General features: G+C 49.0%; 1 protein-coding gene across 1 annotated transcript in view; it reads left to right on the top strand.

Annotated features, from left to right (window-relative positions):
• Positions 1-6,259, top strand: part of ITGA9 (integrin subunit alpha 9) — a gene marked incomplete at its 5' end in the record, with an annotated part of 281,034 nt that extends 274,775 nt beyond the window's left edge. The window contains one exon of the mRNA XM_080674008.1: positions 1,434-6,259. Coding sequence (XP_080530134.1) covers positions 1,434-1,532 — 99 coding nt within the window. The 3' untranslated portion in view covers positions 1,533-6,259. The remainder of the gene's footprint in view (positions 1-1,433) is intronic.
• Positions 6,260-18,072: the final 11,813 nt, after the last annotated feature.

Raw genomic sequence — 18,072 nt, 5'->3', positions numbered from 1 at the left:
TGCTTCTCTCATAGAGGAGCGTGGAGACCACTGGGCAGACAACAGCCGGTTAGACGTGCCGGGAGAGCGGGTTTGCTTGATGATTGGTGAAGGGCAGGTTCATCTGGGCATTCACTGCTGGCAGCAGGCGGTAGAGACGGCTAGTCTTGAGCATTTTCAAATAGGACTACGGGACTGTAAGCTAATGGCAGCATGGCATCACAAATCACAGACCATGTTGGGTCTCAGTCCTCTATTCAAGGGGATGGGGAGGAGGATATGAGGGAGGCCATTTACTTGGAAGGTGATCTCAGACATGGATCAGAGCAGGGAAACAAGGCAGGGAAGAGAAGGAAGCCAATCAAGGATGCATCGAGCTGCTTAGCACGACGGGCAAGTTCCACTGGGAAACTGTGGGACGGGCACCTCAGGGATGTCACCCCCAAAGAGAGAGGGAGCTAGAGTACCCCCATTCCCGGCAGCCATGCCTACAGGCAGGTGCAAGGAGGGCCGTCTGACCTCGGGAACAGATGCCACTGATGCTGGTGAGCAAAGGAAAAGAGACGCCAGGTCACCCTGAGCGTGGGAGAAAAGTTCAGCCTTGGGCTACAGAAAGTTGCTTAAATATCGGGCAGTAGAGTGCCTGTAATGACTGTCTGAGCAAAACAAAAATTCATCTCACCCCGCGTGAGAAGCCAGAAGACCCAAGAGTGGAAGGTCTTTGCAGAACCGGGGTAAAGGAAACTGCCCTCTGGGTCAGGAATAGATGCCAGGCTCCTGGCCGTGGCACACGTACAGGTATGAGAGGAAGACTAGGGGGAGACTATAGACCCGGAGACACTTTCCAAAGCCTATTATGGGAGAGCAGCAATTATTCAATTAGTCCACGATGGCCAGTGTCTCTCGGGATATTAATAAGTTTATCAAAACCTAATAAGCTCAGGAAAAGCCAAGCCCTTGGATTTCTTATATCCTTTCCTAAAGGTTTATTAGATCCTTTACTGCTGTGTACATTGCAGATCTCTTTAAGAAAGAAAGAATGCAGCATTTCCAAACTCATCAACCATGAGACCCATGGAACACCTTGGAATAACTCTCTGTAACTAGTGTTCCCCGGCACACAGTTTGGGAAACACTCCACCAAAAGCACTTTACAAGGAGCAGTCATGAGGTAGCCTGGGAAGTCCATGCATTGTGAAAAGTGGCTTCGCATAAGGCTCTGTCTAAAGCAGTCAAATCGGAGGCGTTTTCCCAGCCAGCCTTCCCGGCACTGAGTCCCAGTCATGCCACTCCTCGGCCAGGTCATGCCACTCCTCGGCCAGGTCATGCCTCTCCTCGGCCAGGCATGCCACTCCTCGGCCAGGTCATGCCTCTCCTCAGCCAGGCCACCTTACAGTCCAAATGACTGATTCCTCAGCTTCTCTAACCCGGCTTCTCTTCTGTCTGCCTTTCAGATGGGCTTCTTTCGCCGAAGGTACAAAGAAATTATTGAAGCCGAGAAGAACCGGAAAGAGAACGAAGACAATTGGGACTGGGTCCAGAAAAACCAGTGACCTGCCCCACCAGTCACATGACCCACTCATGTCACCTGTCGTCCTTGACCTTTGTATCTTCCATATTTGGAAGAAAGAATGTTCTCCAGATTTTTCGGAGGCCCCACTGATGCTGTTCTCATCTTCATTCTATCCAGCCCAGGTGCCAAGCTGAGGCCGCCACTTCGGCCAGGTCACATGACTGGAGCCCACCACTTCCTTTTTAAAGGTGAACTCTGAACTTTGGAAAGCAAGCTACAGAGCCGAGCAATATTTATGGATGCAACGTGCGTGGTCAACCCTCAGGGGAAAACTGTTACCTAAAAGTATTTTTATAAATATAAGCCTTTTATACTGATTATGTCTTTATATTTGTATCGATGTTTTATTATTTCTATTAAATAGTTATATAATTCACTCAAGCACTGATATCTGGCCTGGAAACACATGTACATTCGTACAAATTTTAAAGGATAAAAATCTTACTGTTCTTTGGAACTTGCTGTTACAACAGACTTGCAGATCAAATCATGGGGAGAAACCTCGTGTCATGAATCCACCAAGCTTGCGGCTCTGCATATAAACTGTGATTGTGGCCGGACTCCCAAGACAACTTTCACTGCTTTCTTGCCTGGAGTCAAGTTTGACGTTAATGTGCTAAAGAACTCTTAAGTATTGTTTCATGCGTACCTTTCATTGGAAGATTCCCAACAGGAATTTGGATGGAAAACCTGATTCCCAGCAGCAAGCCTGCTCTGCGTCACCAGCAGGCATCTCGCCCTCCTTCCATTGGATTAATAGGAGAATTGGAGCAACGCCAGCCGGTCATCTGGTAAACCTCAGAATGGCATCGCATCCTGGACGTTGTGCATCAGAGTCTGTGCACCACAAGGACTCGATCGGTGCCCACCCAGCAGAGACTTGTGTCGGATGCTGTGATATGTTGCTTTTGCGGGGTCCCTTGAGTTCAGAGGTCTCCGGTTTCCCGTCACGTTTGCTAATGGTAATCGCAGATTCCTTCCCGGAGATGACCGTTCAACCTGTTCTTATTGTTTAAAATAGTGTCTTTGGTGGGGTTCCCAAGACAAGGACCTGCATGCAAGTAACTAATTAAGGAAGTGCTCCCAGGGGAACACCGGTATCGGGGTGAGGGAAGCAGGGCGAGGGAGGAAGCCCTGGGAAGGTTCCATGGAGGGTAGCGTCCGCCAGATCCTGCAGGGGAGCTCTGGAGGGTTAAGTTGCATCTCAGGGTTGTCCCAACCTGAGGCAAGATAGCTGAGCCTTCATACTTCTGCACCTAAGGAAGAGGTAAACTTTCCACTCTCGGTCCCTATTGGCAAAACGGCTCCATAGCTCAGGGGTAGTCCACTGAATGAGAGCTGCAGGTGCACCCCCACGCTGGGGAGGCAAACAGAAACGATGCAGCGGGATCTGGGCACAGCCCTAGCCTCCTCCCCGCCTCCCTGCAGGGTTGGACGCTAAGTTAGGGCCTTCAATATCCAAGCTGTGTGACAGCGTTTACTATTGAGATTTTTCTAAAAAGGGCAGGGAGACGGTGGCTGTTTCGTGTTCAGCACTGTACCCGGCGCCTTAGTGAACACTCAGGAACCGTTGGCCGCGATGGCTGCTGTTACCACTGCTGCATAACCATCTGATGAGAGAGAAAACGTGGCTCAGAGCAGGGTCTGGCAGAGGGTCCTTCATGGCTCCCGCTCAAGCCCCAGTACATGCAGATGGGCATCCAATGGGAATGAAACAAAAAAAACAAGATGAAGGATCTTGAGTATAGGGCCTTGTCTACGGGCAGCTAACATGGTGGGGGGCTGTGAACACCGTTGGAAAGACACAACTCAATATCAGGGAAGATGGGTTTTCTAGGCCAGTGGTCGGCAAACTCATTAGTCAACAGAGCCAAACATCAACAGTACAACGATGGAAATTTCTTTGGAGAGCCAAATTTTTTAAACTTAAACTTCTAACGCCACTTCTTCAAAATAGACTCGCCCAGGCCGTGGTATTTTGTGGAAGAGCCACACTCAAGGGGCTAAAGAGCCGCATGTGGCTCGCGAGCCGCAGTTTGCCGACCACGGTTCTAGACAGTTGGCTAATACTTGCAAACATCGCGAAAGCTTTGGCGAGATCACAAGGGTGCTGGGCAGCTGCGAACCGGGCCTGTGTGTCTTTTCGTTTCTTCTTAGGCGTCGACCCTGATGCAGGAAGGCAATGAATGTATCTTGGTGGCTAGGGGAACAGGCAGCCAAAGCCAGAGGGTCAAGTGTATGTATGCGGGAGGCTGATCCAGAGTGAAGTTGGGGATGTTGCATCTAAGGGCTGGAGGCACAGAGGTAACTACAGGGCAGATGGAGGCGGGGAAACCAGTTCTGGCACAGAGTTGGCCTGTAAGTTTTATCAAGAGTAATAAAGCAGTCTTCAGTGGGTTTTAGTCGCTCATTTAGAGGATATTTATGGGGCCCCTGCTTTGCGTCAAGCTCTGTGCTAGGTTCTGGAAGTTCCCCAGAGAACACCACCGCAGGCACTTTTTGCCTTGGGGGGCAGGCACACCTCCTGCAATGGCGTGTAGAGAGTGGAATTTTATTTTTTATTTTATGAAACCCCATTCGCAGCTTCCCTTGGATGGGCTTTTATTCGTTGTGTCACGTTGTCCTTTAATAAATCACTTAAAATTCTTAGGCGGTCGTCCCGGGCTGGCTCCCACGGGGGTTGGCCAAATGCTTTTACAGCCACTCCCGCAAGGGCTGTAGACTCACTGGTGTGGCGGGCAGAGGGAAAAGCCTGTTCCAACCGGGGCGGGCTCCTGGGGGCGGTGTCGGAGCTGGATCCATTTGCTTCTGGATGGCAGACCCGCCGGAGTAGTCCCCTCCCCAGGAGGTCACTGAAACCTCCTAAGGCAGTTTTAAGAGAACCATCCTCGGCCTCAGCAGGAGCCAATAGCAGCAGCCACTGCAGGGACCTGTGGCGCTGAGGAGCAGGCGGAGCACAGCGGTGGAGAAAGGCGTCCCCACGTGGCTAGCGCGCTCAGCCCTACCCCAGGTCAGGAGCCCTCACTGAGGTCCTAGGGGAAGCAGGCAGGGTGAGTTGTCATGTCTGTGTTACTTCTCCAGAATATCTCTTAGAGTTCCACAGTGCACTCCAATTTCTGCCCTTCCCGTTTCTTTGGGTTCACTGCGGGATCTTCTAAGACGGCAATTTTCAACAGGTGTGCCTCAGGAATTTTTTAAACCAAGCAATACCTGACTATTTAGTAGGGGGCACACCTCTTTTTTCTTAGATTGTCAAATCAAAAAAGTGACAACAGCCAACACAATAGCCTTTTGGTGTGAATGAATCAAAATTGTACCTTCGTTGTTGTTGTTGTTGTTGTTGTTAGCGCTGCAGAAAAGATAATAGGGGTTTTTTTGGCGTGCCACGGAATCCTAGTAATTAGTGTATGTGTGCCATAAGATGAAAAAGGTTGAAAATCCCTGTTTTCGCCAACTGTCAGAAGGATTGAGATAGTGAGATGCTTTTTAAATATGAAAAAAGGGCCTTTGTAGAAACTGGGTAAAAGCATGTCCCCTCCCCCCCTTTCCAAAAACAATTTGCTTGTGATCAGTTTACCTGGGACTCACGGTCAGAACATCCCCAAAGTGAGCCCTGGACTGTCGCAGAGAGGAGGCGGTGAAGTTGAGGAGCGAGGAGGCGCCAGAAGAAGTGAGTGGGCCCATTGGCCGCATGATGACCGACAGGCACACGTCTGGAATCACCACTGAGGTCACCGAGGCTTTCCCAGGCAGTTCTTCAGGAAAATTCCACCACCAGGGGTATTCTGAAAGCTGGTAAACATTGTAGAATAGCCAAGAGGAAGTCCTTCTTCACCACATCGTGGGGAGCCTGCAGTCCTTGAGCCAAAGGCCGCGAGGTTGAAACAGAAAACCTGCAGGCCTCCCGGAAGCGTGTGGGGCTTATTTTCCATACGAAGCCTAGTGGATCCCTCAGGTGACGTGTGTTGTATGCTCCCTGTGCATCGCTGGCAGAGGAATGTTGTCGGAGGTGGTTATCCTGCTACTTTCACTTTTGGTAAGGCGTTACGCCCAGGTGGATGCAGTTCCGCATAGGATAGGCATGAAACATACATCTGGTGAAATCTACACACATCTGACTCAAACTGCCCCAAAGGTACAGGCACTGGGAAGGCTTCTGGTTTGGGGGAGATGGCCCTTTCGCAGACAGAGGGCAGAAAACGAGTGTCATTTTGGAAATGCTTCCATCTACAGGGTTTTTTTCCGTCAATGTTCCGTTCTGCAATACAGAGCGGTAACATACACGGTGGAGAGTATTTTCTGAAACAAAGAATGGCTGAAGGGAGTGTCTTCTGATTCTGAGCCCCTTGCGGGGATGATGAACGCACTTCCCACGTGGTGCTATGCTTTGCAGCACAGTGGTCTTGATTTCAGACTTGGTTAAGGTTTGGGGTTTTTTATTCTAATGTGCATGGTGTGACTGGCAGAGTGCGTTTCAAAGCTTTAAGAGTGATTAATTGCATGCAGGCACCCACGCTAACTTCACTTCCAGAACTTGACTGATACCTTCATGTACCTTTCCATTGAGGCGTTTTGGCGGGAGGGGCGTTCCTCCTCCCAACATCATGTGTATTTAAAGTCTATGCAGTCACTTCTAATTCACTTGCACTGTTTGGGGAATGCAGGTTTACAAAAGTACATGTTTGGAATAAAAAGAAAAATGGCTGCAAATGATTCAGGAGTTCGGTCTGCAATTTCTTTGCTACTGAAGAACTTGGTCCTCTATACGATAATATTGAAGATGGGGATATGCAGGTCCACCTAATTGCTCTTGAACAACCCACTTAATGTGGCTGAACTGTTCCTGACCTTTGGCCTCCATTCACCTTCTCTGTGCATCACCTACCTGCCCAGGGCCACACCTGAGTCCTTGATCTTAAGGTAAATGTGCCCAAATTAAATAGAATACATTCCTCATTGTTAGTACACTGCTACCACATGCATCCACCAGTCAGTCACTAAGCATTTTCCCAGAAGTCTTTTGGCCTCATTCTTACACATTTGCAAACATCGTGTTCTTTTTTTAAAATATATACATATATTTCTATTGATTTCAGAGAGGAAGGAAGAGGGAGAGAGACAGAAACATCAATGATGAGAGAGAATCATCAATTGGCCGCCTCCTGCACACCCCCCACTGGGGATCAAGCCCGCAAACCGGACATGTGCCCTGACCCAGAATCGAACCATGACCTCCTGGTCCATAGGTCAACACTCAACCACTGAGTCATGCCGGCCAGGCCAAACACTGTGTTCTTAATGATCTTATTAAAATTTCTTTTACTCCCCTATTGTTAAAATCCACACACATACACACCACACAGTACAGAGCGGGTATGAAAAGATACACACCAAGGAGTTTTAAATGATTGTCTCTAGTGGGTGGGACTGCCAGTGTTTGTGCTTCGCTTTTTGTTTTGTTTTTACTAGCCTGACTTTTAGTTTTCTTTCATAACAATGAAACACATGCAAATTATTTTTTGAAATAAAGATACATCCGGGAGAGTATGAATGACTAAGCCAAAAGAGATTCCAAATTGTAGGTCTAGAAAGGAAGAGATTTGTTTGCAGCAAAGAGAATTGATGAGCCTGACACTTAGGACAATGGTCCAGCAAGTAATTTGAAGCATTTTAATTCCAGATGCTTCCTGGCTTAACAAGACCTGCCACCATAACTAGAGCTAATGAAATGCGCTTCTCTAAGGTCGTCCAACCTGTCTCCCTAAGCCAGAAAAGGCCTGGACAAACTCAGAGGAATTGAAAGGTAGAGAATTAAGAGGAAGAAAAATCACATTAGTAAAGTCTACCTTCATTCCATCGGGAGTTTTTCAGTCCAACAGATTACCTCGGGTCCTTAAAGTCTGTCTATCCATCAGGTTACTGTGCTTAGTAATAAAATGAATGTAAGTGCGTACTTAGATCTCTGTCTACACCCTCAACCTGATTGGCAGCTGCCCATCAGCAAAGCCATCTGTCCCTGAGATCGTGCTCATTTGTTCCAGGTTCACGTCCAACTAAAGTGGGTATAACAAGGCATCACCAGCTCTGGGCTGAAATCTGAGGCGGTGCCATCTGGGGCTGCTGCCAAACCTCTGCTTTGCCTCTAAGTCTAGTCGACATCACTTTAGACTTTATTTGATATGATTCTTCTGGAATTGGGGGGGGAAAAATCCTAAAAGAGAGTTTCCATGATCCCATTCCTGGCTGTGGAACAGTCGCGCCTCGTTCTCGAGGCCTTTCCGTGGAATTGGTGCTTAAACTACCCAAAGGGGGCTCTGGTTTGTTGCAGCTGCGAAGCCTATCTGATCCATCCTAGTGCCAGGGTGGCTGACACCAACAGGCCCTCGCAGATGGGATCTGGACTGGTTTCTCATCTGGTGAAGCCTGAAGGTGGTGAGGACTTGTGAGGGGTGAGCAGGTGGTGCCCCAGCAGCCAAGGCAGGTTCTCAAAGCGCAGGTTCCCTTGGATGAAGGCAAGGTTTGGGGAGGGATTGCAGCCCTAGGGAAGGCATGAGGAAGCACTGACTGTGAGTCAGCTGGTTACTGCTAACCACCCAGGACAGCCTTCTGAAAAAGAACAAGCAGCTCACATTCTAAAGTCCTGGGTCAAGGCACAGGCAGGGAACAAGGGACTGTCTGTGATGAGGCTAAAATAATTTCCAGCTCATGCAGCCGCGGAACTGAGGTTGCCAGAAGTCAGGCTCAAAATCCTGTGGGTTGTCAACTTGTAAAATCCATTACATTCACAGATTATCAGATCCCTGTGTGAAATGCAGGGCATTGATGAGGCCTGGACGAGGAAATGCGTGGGCCCAAGAATTGCAATGGGGACATATAGGCCATGACCCTCCTTTGCTTCTGTTGAATGAGGCTGTTGCTGCCCCGCCTTGAAGACCCAGAAGGCGGAGAAGCCTGTTTTCTCGCTCTCTCACACCCCTCATCCCCTCCATGCCTTCAGATCTACAGGAAAATGTCAGACCCACTTGGGGGTTAATCACATCATCAGACCTTAGAAGAGAAAGCTTACGCACATTCGCCGTCAGCAAAGGCCGCATGGCGAGGAAGGACCGGTGCCCAGCTCAGCGGTGCGGTGGGCACTGAGATGGCCCAGCCGTAGGGAGCAGGGAGGGAGGCTTCGGGAGATGCTGCTTGGCCAACAATCAATGAGGATGAGCACCTAACATGTTAGGCCTTAAGGGAAGGAGATGCAGACAACCTGAGATGAGTTTGGGAATGGATTAGTGAGAAAGGCAAGTAAAGGTCGGGGAGGGGGTGGGGGGCGGGGGAGACAATTACTAATTTCAGGGAAAACAAAAGTTGAAGAGCAAATGGGAACTGACGCATTGGCCTCAAGCTTCCGCCTCCAACATTCATGGTTGCTGAAGAAACTGCTGGTGGTCACAGTTCTCACTGTAGGACATCCTGGATCAGCCCATGAGTTTCACAGCTCTCACTGTAGGACATCCTGGATCAGCCCATGAGTTTCACAGTTACCACTGTAGGACATCCTGGATCAGCAACATGAGTTTCACAGTTCTCACTGTAGGACATCTTAGTTCAGCCCATGAGTTTCACAGTTCTCACTGTAGGACATCCTGGATCACCACATGAGTTTAACAGTTACCACTGTAGGACATCCTGGATCAGCCCATGAGTTTCACAGCTCTCACTGTAGGACATCCTGGATCAGCCCATGAGTTTCACAGCTTTCACTGTAGGACATCCTGGATCAGCCCATGAGTTTCACAGCTCTCACTGTAGGACATCCTGGATCAGCCCATGAGTTTCACAGCTCTCACTGTAGGACATCCTAGTTCAGCCCATGAGTTTCACAGCTCTCACTGTAGGACATCCTGGATCAGCCCATGAGTTTCACAGTTCTCACTGTAGGACATCCTGGATCAGCCCATGAGTTTCACAGCTCTCACTGTAGGACATCCTGGATCAGCCCATGAGTTTCACAGCTCTCACTGTAGGACATCCTGGATCAGCCCATGAGTTTCACAGTTACCACTGTAGGACATCCTGGATCAGCAACATGAGTTTCACAGTTCTCACTGTAGGACATCTTAGTTCAGCCCATGAGTTTCACAGTTCTCACTGTAGGACATCCTGGATCACCACATGAGTTTAACAGTTACCACTGTAGGACATCCTGGATCAGCCCATGAGTTTCACAGCTCTCACTGTAGGACATCCTGGATCAGCACATGAGTTTAACAGTTACCACTGTAGGACATCCTGGATCAGCCCATGAGTTTCACAGTTCTCACTGTAGGACATCCTGGATCACCACATGAGTTTAACAGTTACCACTGTAGGACATCCTAGATCAGCCCATGAGTTTCACAGCTCTCACTGTAGGACATCCTGGATCAGCCCATGAGTTTCACAACTCTCACTGTAGGACATCCTGGATCAGCACATGAGTTTCACAGTTACCACTGTAGGACATTCTGGATCAGCCCATGAGTTTCACAGCTCTCACTGTAGGACATCCTGGATCAGCCCATGAGTTTCACAACTCTCACTGTAGGACATCCTAGTTCAGCCCATGAGTTTCACAGCTCTCACTGTAGGACATCCTAGATCAGCCCATGAGTTTCACAGCTCTCACTGTAGGACATCCTGGATCAGCCCATGAGTTTCACAACTCTCACTGTAGGACATCCTGGATCAGCCCATGAGTTTCACAACTCTCACTGTAGGACATCCTAGTTCAGCCCATGAGTTTCACAGCTCTCACTGTAGGACATCCTGGATCAGCCCATGAGTTTCACAGCTCTCACTGTAGGACATCCTGGATCAGCCCATGAGTTTCACAACTCTCACTGTAGGACATCCTGGATCAGCCCATGAGTTTCACAGCTCTCACTGTAGGACATCCTAGTTCAGCCCATGAGTTTCACAGTTCTCACTGTAGGACATCCTGGATCAGCACATGAGTTTCACAGCTCTCACTGTAGGACATCCTAGATCAGCCCATGAGTTTCACAGCTCTCACTGTAGGACATCCTGGATCAGCCCATGAGTTTCACAGCTCTCACTATAGGACATTCTGGATCAGCCCATGAGTTTCACAGTTACCACTGTAGGACATCCTGGATCAGCAACATGAGTTTCACAGCTCTCACTGTAGGACATCCTGGATCAGCCCATGAGTTTCACAGCTCTCACTGTAGGACATCCTGGATCAGCCCATGAGTCTCACAGTTAACACTGTAGGACATCCTGGATCTCCCATGAGTTTCACAGCTCTCACTGTAGGACATCCTGGATCAGCCCATGAGTTTCACAGTTATCACTGTAGGACATCCTGAATCAGCCCATGAGTTTCACAGTTCTCACTGTAGGACATCCTGGATCAGCCCATGAGTTTCACAACTCTCACTGTAGGACATCCTAGATCAGCATATGAGTTTCACAGTTCTCACTGTAGGACAGCCTGGATCAGCACATGAGTTTCTTATGAGTTTGGGTGTGGAAGTGCATCTACCCAGGGAGGGCTCAGGGCCTTCCAGGGTACCTTCCCAGCCTTCAGCCCCCAAGGCTGTGTAACTAGGGTTACTAATAGTAATCATACATATAATCATGCAAATAATCATACCAAGAGTGTGATAAGGGCACAAAATGGCAGGGTTTGCCTCTTCTGGGAGATCAGTGAAGGCTTCCCTAGGAACAGAGATGCTCGAGAAGGAGAAATAAGTAGGTGAAAAAGGAGGGGACAGCATTCCAGGCAGAGGGAACAGATGTGCAAAGGCCTCGGTAGCAGGTGGGAGCCTAGATTGTTCAAGATACTGAGAAAAGCCCAGAGGCCAGAGTGCAGGAGCCAGGAGGCACGGGGTGAGGTGAGGCATGACAGGCAGAGCCAGGATCTCCCTCGCAGGTGACTGGAATGGCAGTAGCGCTCTGCCAACTCTCGTGCTGGAGGGGAAGGCCCGAGGTGAGGGCAGCACCAGCAACTTCGCCATCAAGAGTCTGAAGTGCTCGGGGAGGAATCAAATCATCCGGCTCCCGGCTGTCCCCTGGTGGTCAGGACATGTCGGGCAGCCTTCCCGACAACTGCTTTGAAAGCACGTGGGTATTTCTTGGTGTTTATGGGAACAGAACATGGAACTCCCTCACACGTCAGTGAAGTAGCGCTGCGAGGCAACACTAATCAAGAAATTAAGTTAGGCGATTAGTGGGAAAAGACAAGAAGGCAAGTGCCTTTTAAAAGAACAAAAAACTACTTCCACCATCAATTTATAAAAGCAGTGTTGTAACTGGGCATTCATTTCAAGTTGCAGAATTATGGAAAAACTGAGAATTATGATGAACAGATCATAGAGAAATGGGGCCATTCTCAGGCCCTCCAAATCTCTATCATGTCAAGGAGACCACTCTTAACCCCCAGGTTACGATGAGGGAAATGCTACTAAGTCGATAGGTGTCTCTTGGCAGCATTTTCTCTGCAGTGCCATTGCAGTTACTAGAAACATCTGAATTTTAAATAATCCTATAAAGGCAACAGAGATCTACTTTGATTCTAAGCTGTTTAGCATAGATTATGTTCCATGTCTGTGTTCATCTATGTATGTATGTATACATGTATGAATGCTTAACTGTAGGCTCTGAGCCCCTGAGTTGAAAGCACTTCATTGAGCCTAAGTCTCTTTACTCAGGTTTATCCTAAAATTTTCTGAAAATTAGTATTGTTCTATCTTAAATATATGACCTTGAACTGTGGCATACTGACTTAAAACACCAGCATTTTGCCACCAGAAATGTGCCCATGTGTTGTGTTAGATATCTGCAGGGGGTGAGGCAGGATGCCTTGTTATTTAAGAAATTTTTTTTAAAATCTATTTTATTGACATTTTACAGAGAGGAAGGGAGAGGGATAGAGAGTTAGAAACATCGATGAGAGAGAAACATCGATCAGCTGCCTCCCGCACACCCCCCACTGGGGATGTGCCCGCAACCAAGGTACATGCCCTTGACCGGAATCGAACCTGGGACCCCTCAGTCCGCAGGCCGACGCTCTATCCACTGAGCCAAACCGGTTTCGGCAAGAAATTTTTTAAGGGTAACTAATAACTCCAGTTAGAAACAGTGGCAATTCCAGAAAAAAAATTGTAAACCAAACAGGGACAATGAAATGATTGCATCATACATACATCCAAAATAGTATCTGCCACAGTATTATGTCTGCTGATTCTTTGGGCTCCCCAAGTTTAAAATAGTGCGATAAATGCCAGGACAGACACAGATGCATCCATTTAATTTATTTGAGGAACAGCACTCAGCTTAATACACTTTCCTTTTTCAAATCCATTTCCCATTGATCCTATGCCATGTGCCAAACCCTATGTAACAGAGAAAAGCTGTGTTATTCTCTGAAGAGTTCCTGAATGTTGCCTTTTAACAATGTAGAAGATCTTGGTTTCTATCATTCTAGAACTAGAATTACCCCCCAAATTCTTTCTTTGCTAAATTCCCCCATTTCATCAGCTGGAATATTTCTTTTCTTTATTTTTTTATCACGAGACCTCTGTGTCGTGGATATTAACATTTCGTCTTGGAATTTCCTCTATTTCTCCCCCGGGTGGAGTGGTTTATTGACTGTCAATTTGTAAAATGCCCTCTGGGATTGTCTGTATGCAAGACAGTAAGAGCGGAACATATTTCATTGCCTTTTCTGTCCAAATGGAATTACCATGCACAATATATCACCCTCTAGCGAGCGTGGTTTGAAGGCTATATTGTTACGGGGAAAAGAAAGGTACAAATGGGTATCTATTGCATGCCACCTTTCATGTAGGCAGTGAGAAACAGTAATATACTGTTTACGTGTATCTTCTATTTGTACGGAACAAGAAAAACAAAGCCAGAAGGCTAAACCAGAAGGGAATGGGAGTGATGACCTAAATGCTAGGGGAGAAGCAGGGTGGAGCGGGTGTGGGCTTAGAGGTGAGGCACCCAGCATGGGCGAGTGCTACTTCTCTGAGTACACCCTTCTGTCTAGTTCTGACTTCAGGGACCACATTAACGTTCCACGAACCTGAACAAGAATCAACAAGAATGGGAGGAAACCCTAAAATAGAATACAGACAGAAAAAAAAAAAATGACCCTCATTAGGGGGTGGAAGAACTAACCCAAGTCACATTTGAATGAAGTATTTTGACAAAAGACAAAGAGAACCATAAACAAATACTGACCTCCCACTCCGTGGGTTGGATTTTGCAGTGGAATGGGTTGGCAATTCTGAAGCTGCACTCTGGGTGTTCGGTTCTTAGGTATACAAATATGCCGTGGGTACTGGGAGTCAAGTTTCTCACTGTAGGAGAAGGAGGTTTCCAAGGATGGGAAGAGGGGAGGCTATAATGAATCGTGTAGTGTTAGACAGAAATTGGAGGAATAACTACAAACTCATGGTATGAGAAGATAGAAGAGATAGATGACATAGATAGATGATAGATAGATAGATAGATAGATAGATAGATAGATAGAAATTTATTCTGTGTCCACTGAATGAACCGAGGATCAATAACAGCCCAATACTAGTGAGCATGTCTAGCACCCAGATCTTGGTTTGTAAACACCATTCTCCCCCCAAAATAACCAAGCCTCCTTAAATAAGTGACTGTTTTCAGGACTCGTGCCGAGAATGGACAAGATGAGCTCACTATACTAAACAGTGAGCAAGAGCTCAAAGAATAATGGGGATCTCCCAAACGCACACAAAAGCCAGCGTGAACGGACTCCCACGGATCGGACCGGGAAGCTGACAGCAGAAACTGATTCGGGCAAGCGTCCCCAACAGACGCTGAGCCTGGAAGGTAAACATTTGATGAGACTAACAATATTGACACTGTCTCAAAGCACCTCCCCACGAAATGCTCTTCAATTAGGAAGGGGACACACAAAGGCACGAAATTTACAGTGGACAAGCCTCAGAGAAGCTGCCTTAACCAGGGCATCGAAGTTAATGTTATCAGTAATGCTACAGCCCTGACGGATAGCTCCGTTGGCTACAGCATCATCCCGATACGCTAAGGTTGCAGGTTCAATCCCCAGTAAGGGCACATGTAACACAACCGGTTTGTATTATCTGGTTTAGACCCATTTTCCTCAGTTGATTTTGAGTGAGGCGTCGCTGATGACAACCTTGCCACTGCTGGGGCATCCTTGGCTGCACCTGGAACTTTAAAACCAGCTTAGCACCAACAAGGCAGCTGTAGAGACAGCCCTGATAGAAATCATCAATTTGGTCATTAAGCAGTTTCCATCTGAACGCAGCCCCAGGCCTGGGAGATGAAGAAAAGCGGTTGTGGTCCAGACAGTCTCCCCGGGCGGAGAGCCTGCATTTCGTTAGCTGTCTTGGAGAGGCTCAAGCAATCTTGCCTCCCCAGTTTCTGATCTCAGCCTTACACAGCTCCAGAGGGGTAGCTAATCATCTTTCAGAACCCCACGGCAGGAAAAGATGTGTCTGTATACATAAAGGGGAAAAAAGAAACTTTATTTTTTTATTTTTTTTTAAATATATTTGTATTGATTTCAGAGAGGAAGGGAGAGGGAGAGGGAGATAGAAACATCAATGATAAGAATCATTGATTGGCTGCCTCCTGCATGCCCCACGCTGGAGATCGAGCCCACAACCTGGGCATGTACCCCGACTGGGAATTGAACCGTGACCTCCTGGTTCATAAATCAACACTCAACCTATGCCGGCCGGTGAAAAAAGAAACTTTGAAGTTGAATTGAGTTCTGAAGGGAGAAGCGTGTTTCAGTGCTGGGAAGGGAAACGTTCCTGGCACAGCCAGCTTTTCCAAGGAGGAAGAGAAACCAGGTCTCACCCGAGGGTGCCGCCCACTCTGCCAGGGCTAGGATGGCTTCCATCCGTTTTGAGACTGATCCAGGGGCCGTTTATGCCACCTCTGCCTGCTCACCCTGCAATTGCCCTTTCCCGATGAGTAAGCCCAAAGGCCAAGGGCGGGCACAGCCCAGGAGGACCGAGCTCAGAGGAGGAAGCTGCCTGCGAGTGGGCCCCGGGAGCCGGAGAGGCGCCCCAAGGTGAAGAGAGGGGAACAGCGTCTCGGCAGAGAGAACAGCATATGCAAGAGAGTCGCGACGTGTGACATAACTTTGGGACTGCGTCTTACTCTCTTGCCATTTCTCTCTGTCTCCTCCTTTCTCTCTGGGAACAGTCCAACGGATAGGCAGTCTGGAGGTATGCGTTTAGCTTCCTGAAGAATTAAGGGTCTAGTGAGCTCGGACCTAGTACATCGTGGCTCTCACGCCTCATCACCAGAGCACAGAAAAAGTGCCCATCTCAGCCCCTGGCCATGCCCTGCTCAGCCCAGATAAACACATCTGCACTCAGGCCGAGGAGGTGCTGGTAATGATTATGTTAATCCCAGAATACTTGTCCAGATTTCTGCCAATGCCATCCCTGCTTCAAATAAATTAGGTACCGTCATTTTCCTGAGCCACCCTGCTTTAGGCACAGTGTGCAAGAATGGCGGAGCTCAGATTGTTTCAAGATCTGGAAACAATTCCAGCCAAGGACTTGCCCTGAAACCTTGAGCAGCTGCTTCCTGGGCGGGAAGGAGCCCCAGACACGGCTGCATCCATTGCCCTCTGAGCTCTGCGCTCTGGCTGTGTGACTGAGCGCACCTCGCACCCGCGCTGAGCCTGTTTTCGCATCTGTAAAGAGGCAGCATTGATCTCCATCGCACAGAGAGGCTGTGAGGATGGTGGAGGCCGTCCCATGGCAGTGCTTGACGCGCCTCCGCTGCATTAGCCTCTTCCCCAAGCGTGGGGGCCGAGAGGGGCAATCTTTCCGCCTCTGGAAACGCCACCACCCACCCACAGCCTAGGGGACCAGGGCAGGCCCGTGTCTGACACCGGTGGAGCAAGACAACAGTGGAGGCCCACATGCTGTGTGCTGGCTGGGTTTTCTTCCCTCCATCCAGTCCAAACCAGGAAGCAACAAAGAAACACAGGCTGGCAGACCAGGTCACACTTAAAATGATCAGAGTCCCTGAACCTACGCACTGGAGCGTGACCAAGCCCAGGCCTCTGGTCCAGAGCCGCCCGCCTCCTCCCCAGCCACGTGGCGTCCATGCCCATGCATGAGGACTTCTCTCTACCTGCACGTCCCAGCTGCACCCTCTCCCTCCCCACCCCACCCTGCAAACAGCCACCCTTTGGCAGAATGCAGTCCCAGTGGCACAGGGTAACTGAGACCAGGTCATAAAATGTGACGACATTCTCTCTCTTGCTCTGGGGATGCTCGCCCTGGCTACCCAGCCTCCATAGCGTGAGGAAGCCCAAGCCACTGGAGAGACCGCTATTTCAAAACACAGATTTTCTTGTTATTCAGGAACAGAAAGGCCCATAGACAGGAGACAAGTGCCACTAGGCAGAGAGTGTGCTCTACTCAGAGTTCCCGAGAGAAGGGGGCACACCATGCCTTGGGGGCCACACGGGGAAGCTCCAATCTAGGTCAGGAGGCAGAGGGAGAAAGGGAAACTGTCAAGAGACTTCAGTGTGGTTTCCACAGAAAGGAATGGGTGAGGCAGGGTGAGCAGGCTTAGGATTGGCTGGTTTGGATAACTCCAGTGGCCTCGGGGGTGCAGGGACTGTCCCTGGCTGGCTGGCACGGGGCCCGGAGGTGACTAGGGACAAGGAATAGTGGCCTGCAGTGGGAGAGCCTCGCGGAGGCGCAGTGGGGGCTGGCTGGCCTGCAAGGTGAGACGTGCTCGCAGGCAGTTTGCTATCTCTAGGAACGAGCTTGCCTCGCCTGGGAGGGGCAGCCACTCCAGCAAGAGCCGGCAAGGCCCCAAGATGTCGAAACATCGGAGGACAGTAAATAAAAGGCACAGCTGCTACGAGCATGTGGGGGTCTTCCAGCCAGCACCCCAACCGAGGTCTCAGGGCACAGCCAGCACCCACTGTGATTGAGAAAGTGAGTCTTCGGATGAGACCAGCCCCCCGCTCTGCTGTCTTCAAGGGGCTCAGGGGACACCATGTGAAGCAGAGATGAGCCGTTCCTACCGTGTCCTGTCCAGATGGCAGGTCATATGCATCTCTTTTGGTTGATTTTTTAAAAAATATTTTAATTGATTTCAGAGAGAAACATCAATGCTGAGAATCATTGATCGGCTGCCTCCCACAGGCCCCACATGGGGGATCGAGCATGCAACCGGACATGTGCCCTGACTGGGAATCGAACTGAGTGTGACCTCCTGGTTCACAGCTCTGTGCTCAACCACTGAGCCATGCCAACCAGGCGTTGCTTTTTTTTAAGTCACTAAGTTTTAGAGTAATATTTTATACAACCACAGGAACTTGAACGACGGTAATGAACTAAGCCAAGCAGATTTCTCTCTCTCTCCAGAACTGAAATTAGGACTTGGGAAAATGAGTGAGTTGCTTGCAGGAGGACAGGTGTTTAGGTCCAAAGAGAAACAGTGAGGGAAGAGACAGCTGAGAC

This window comes from Plecotus auritus, assembly GCF_963455305.1.
Source record: "Plecotus auritus genome assembly, chromosome: 6".
NCBI classification, from domain to species: Eukaryota; Metazoa; Chordata; class Mammalia; order Chiroptera; family Vespertilionidae; genus Plecotus; species Plecotus auritus.
Note: the sequence above shows the minus strand (reverse complement) of the source record. Positions and strands in the feature narration are given on the sequence as shown.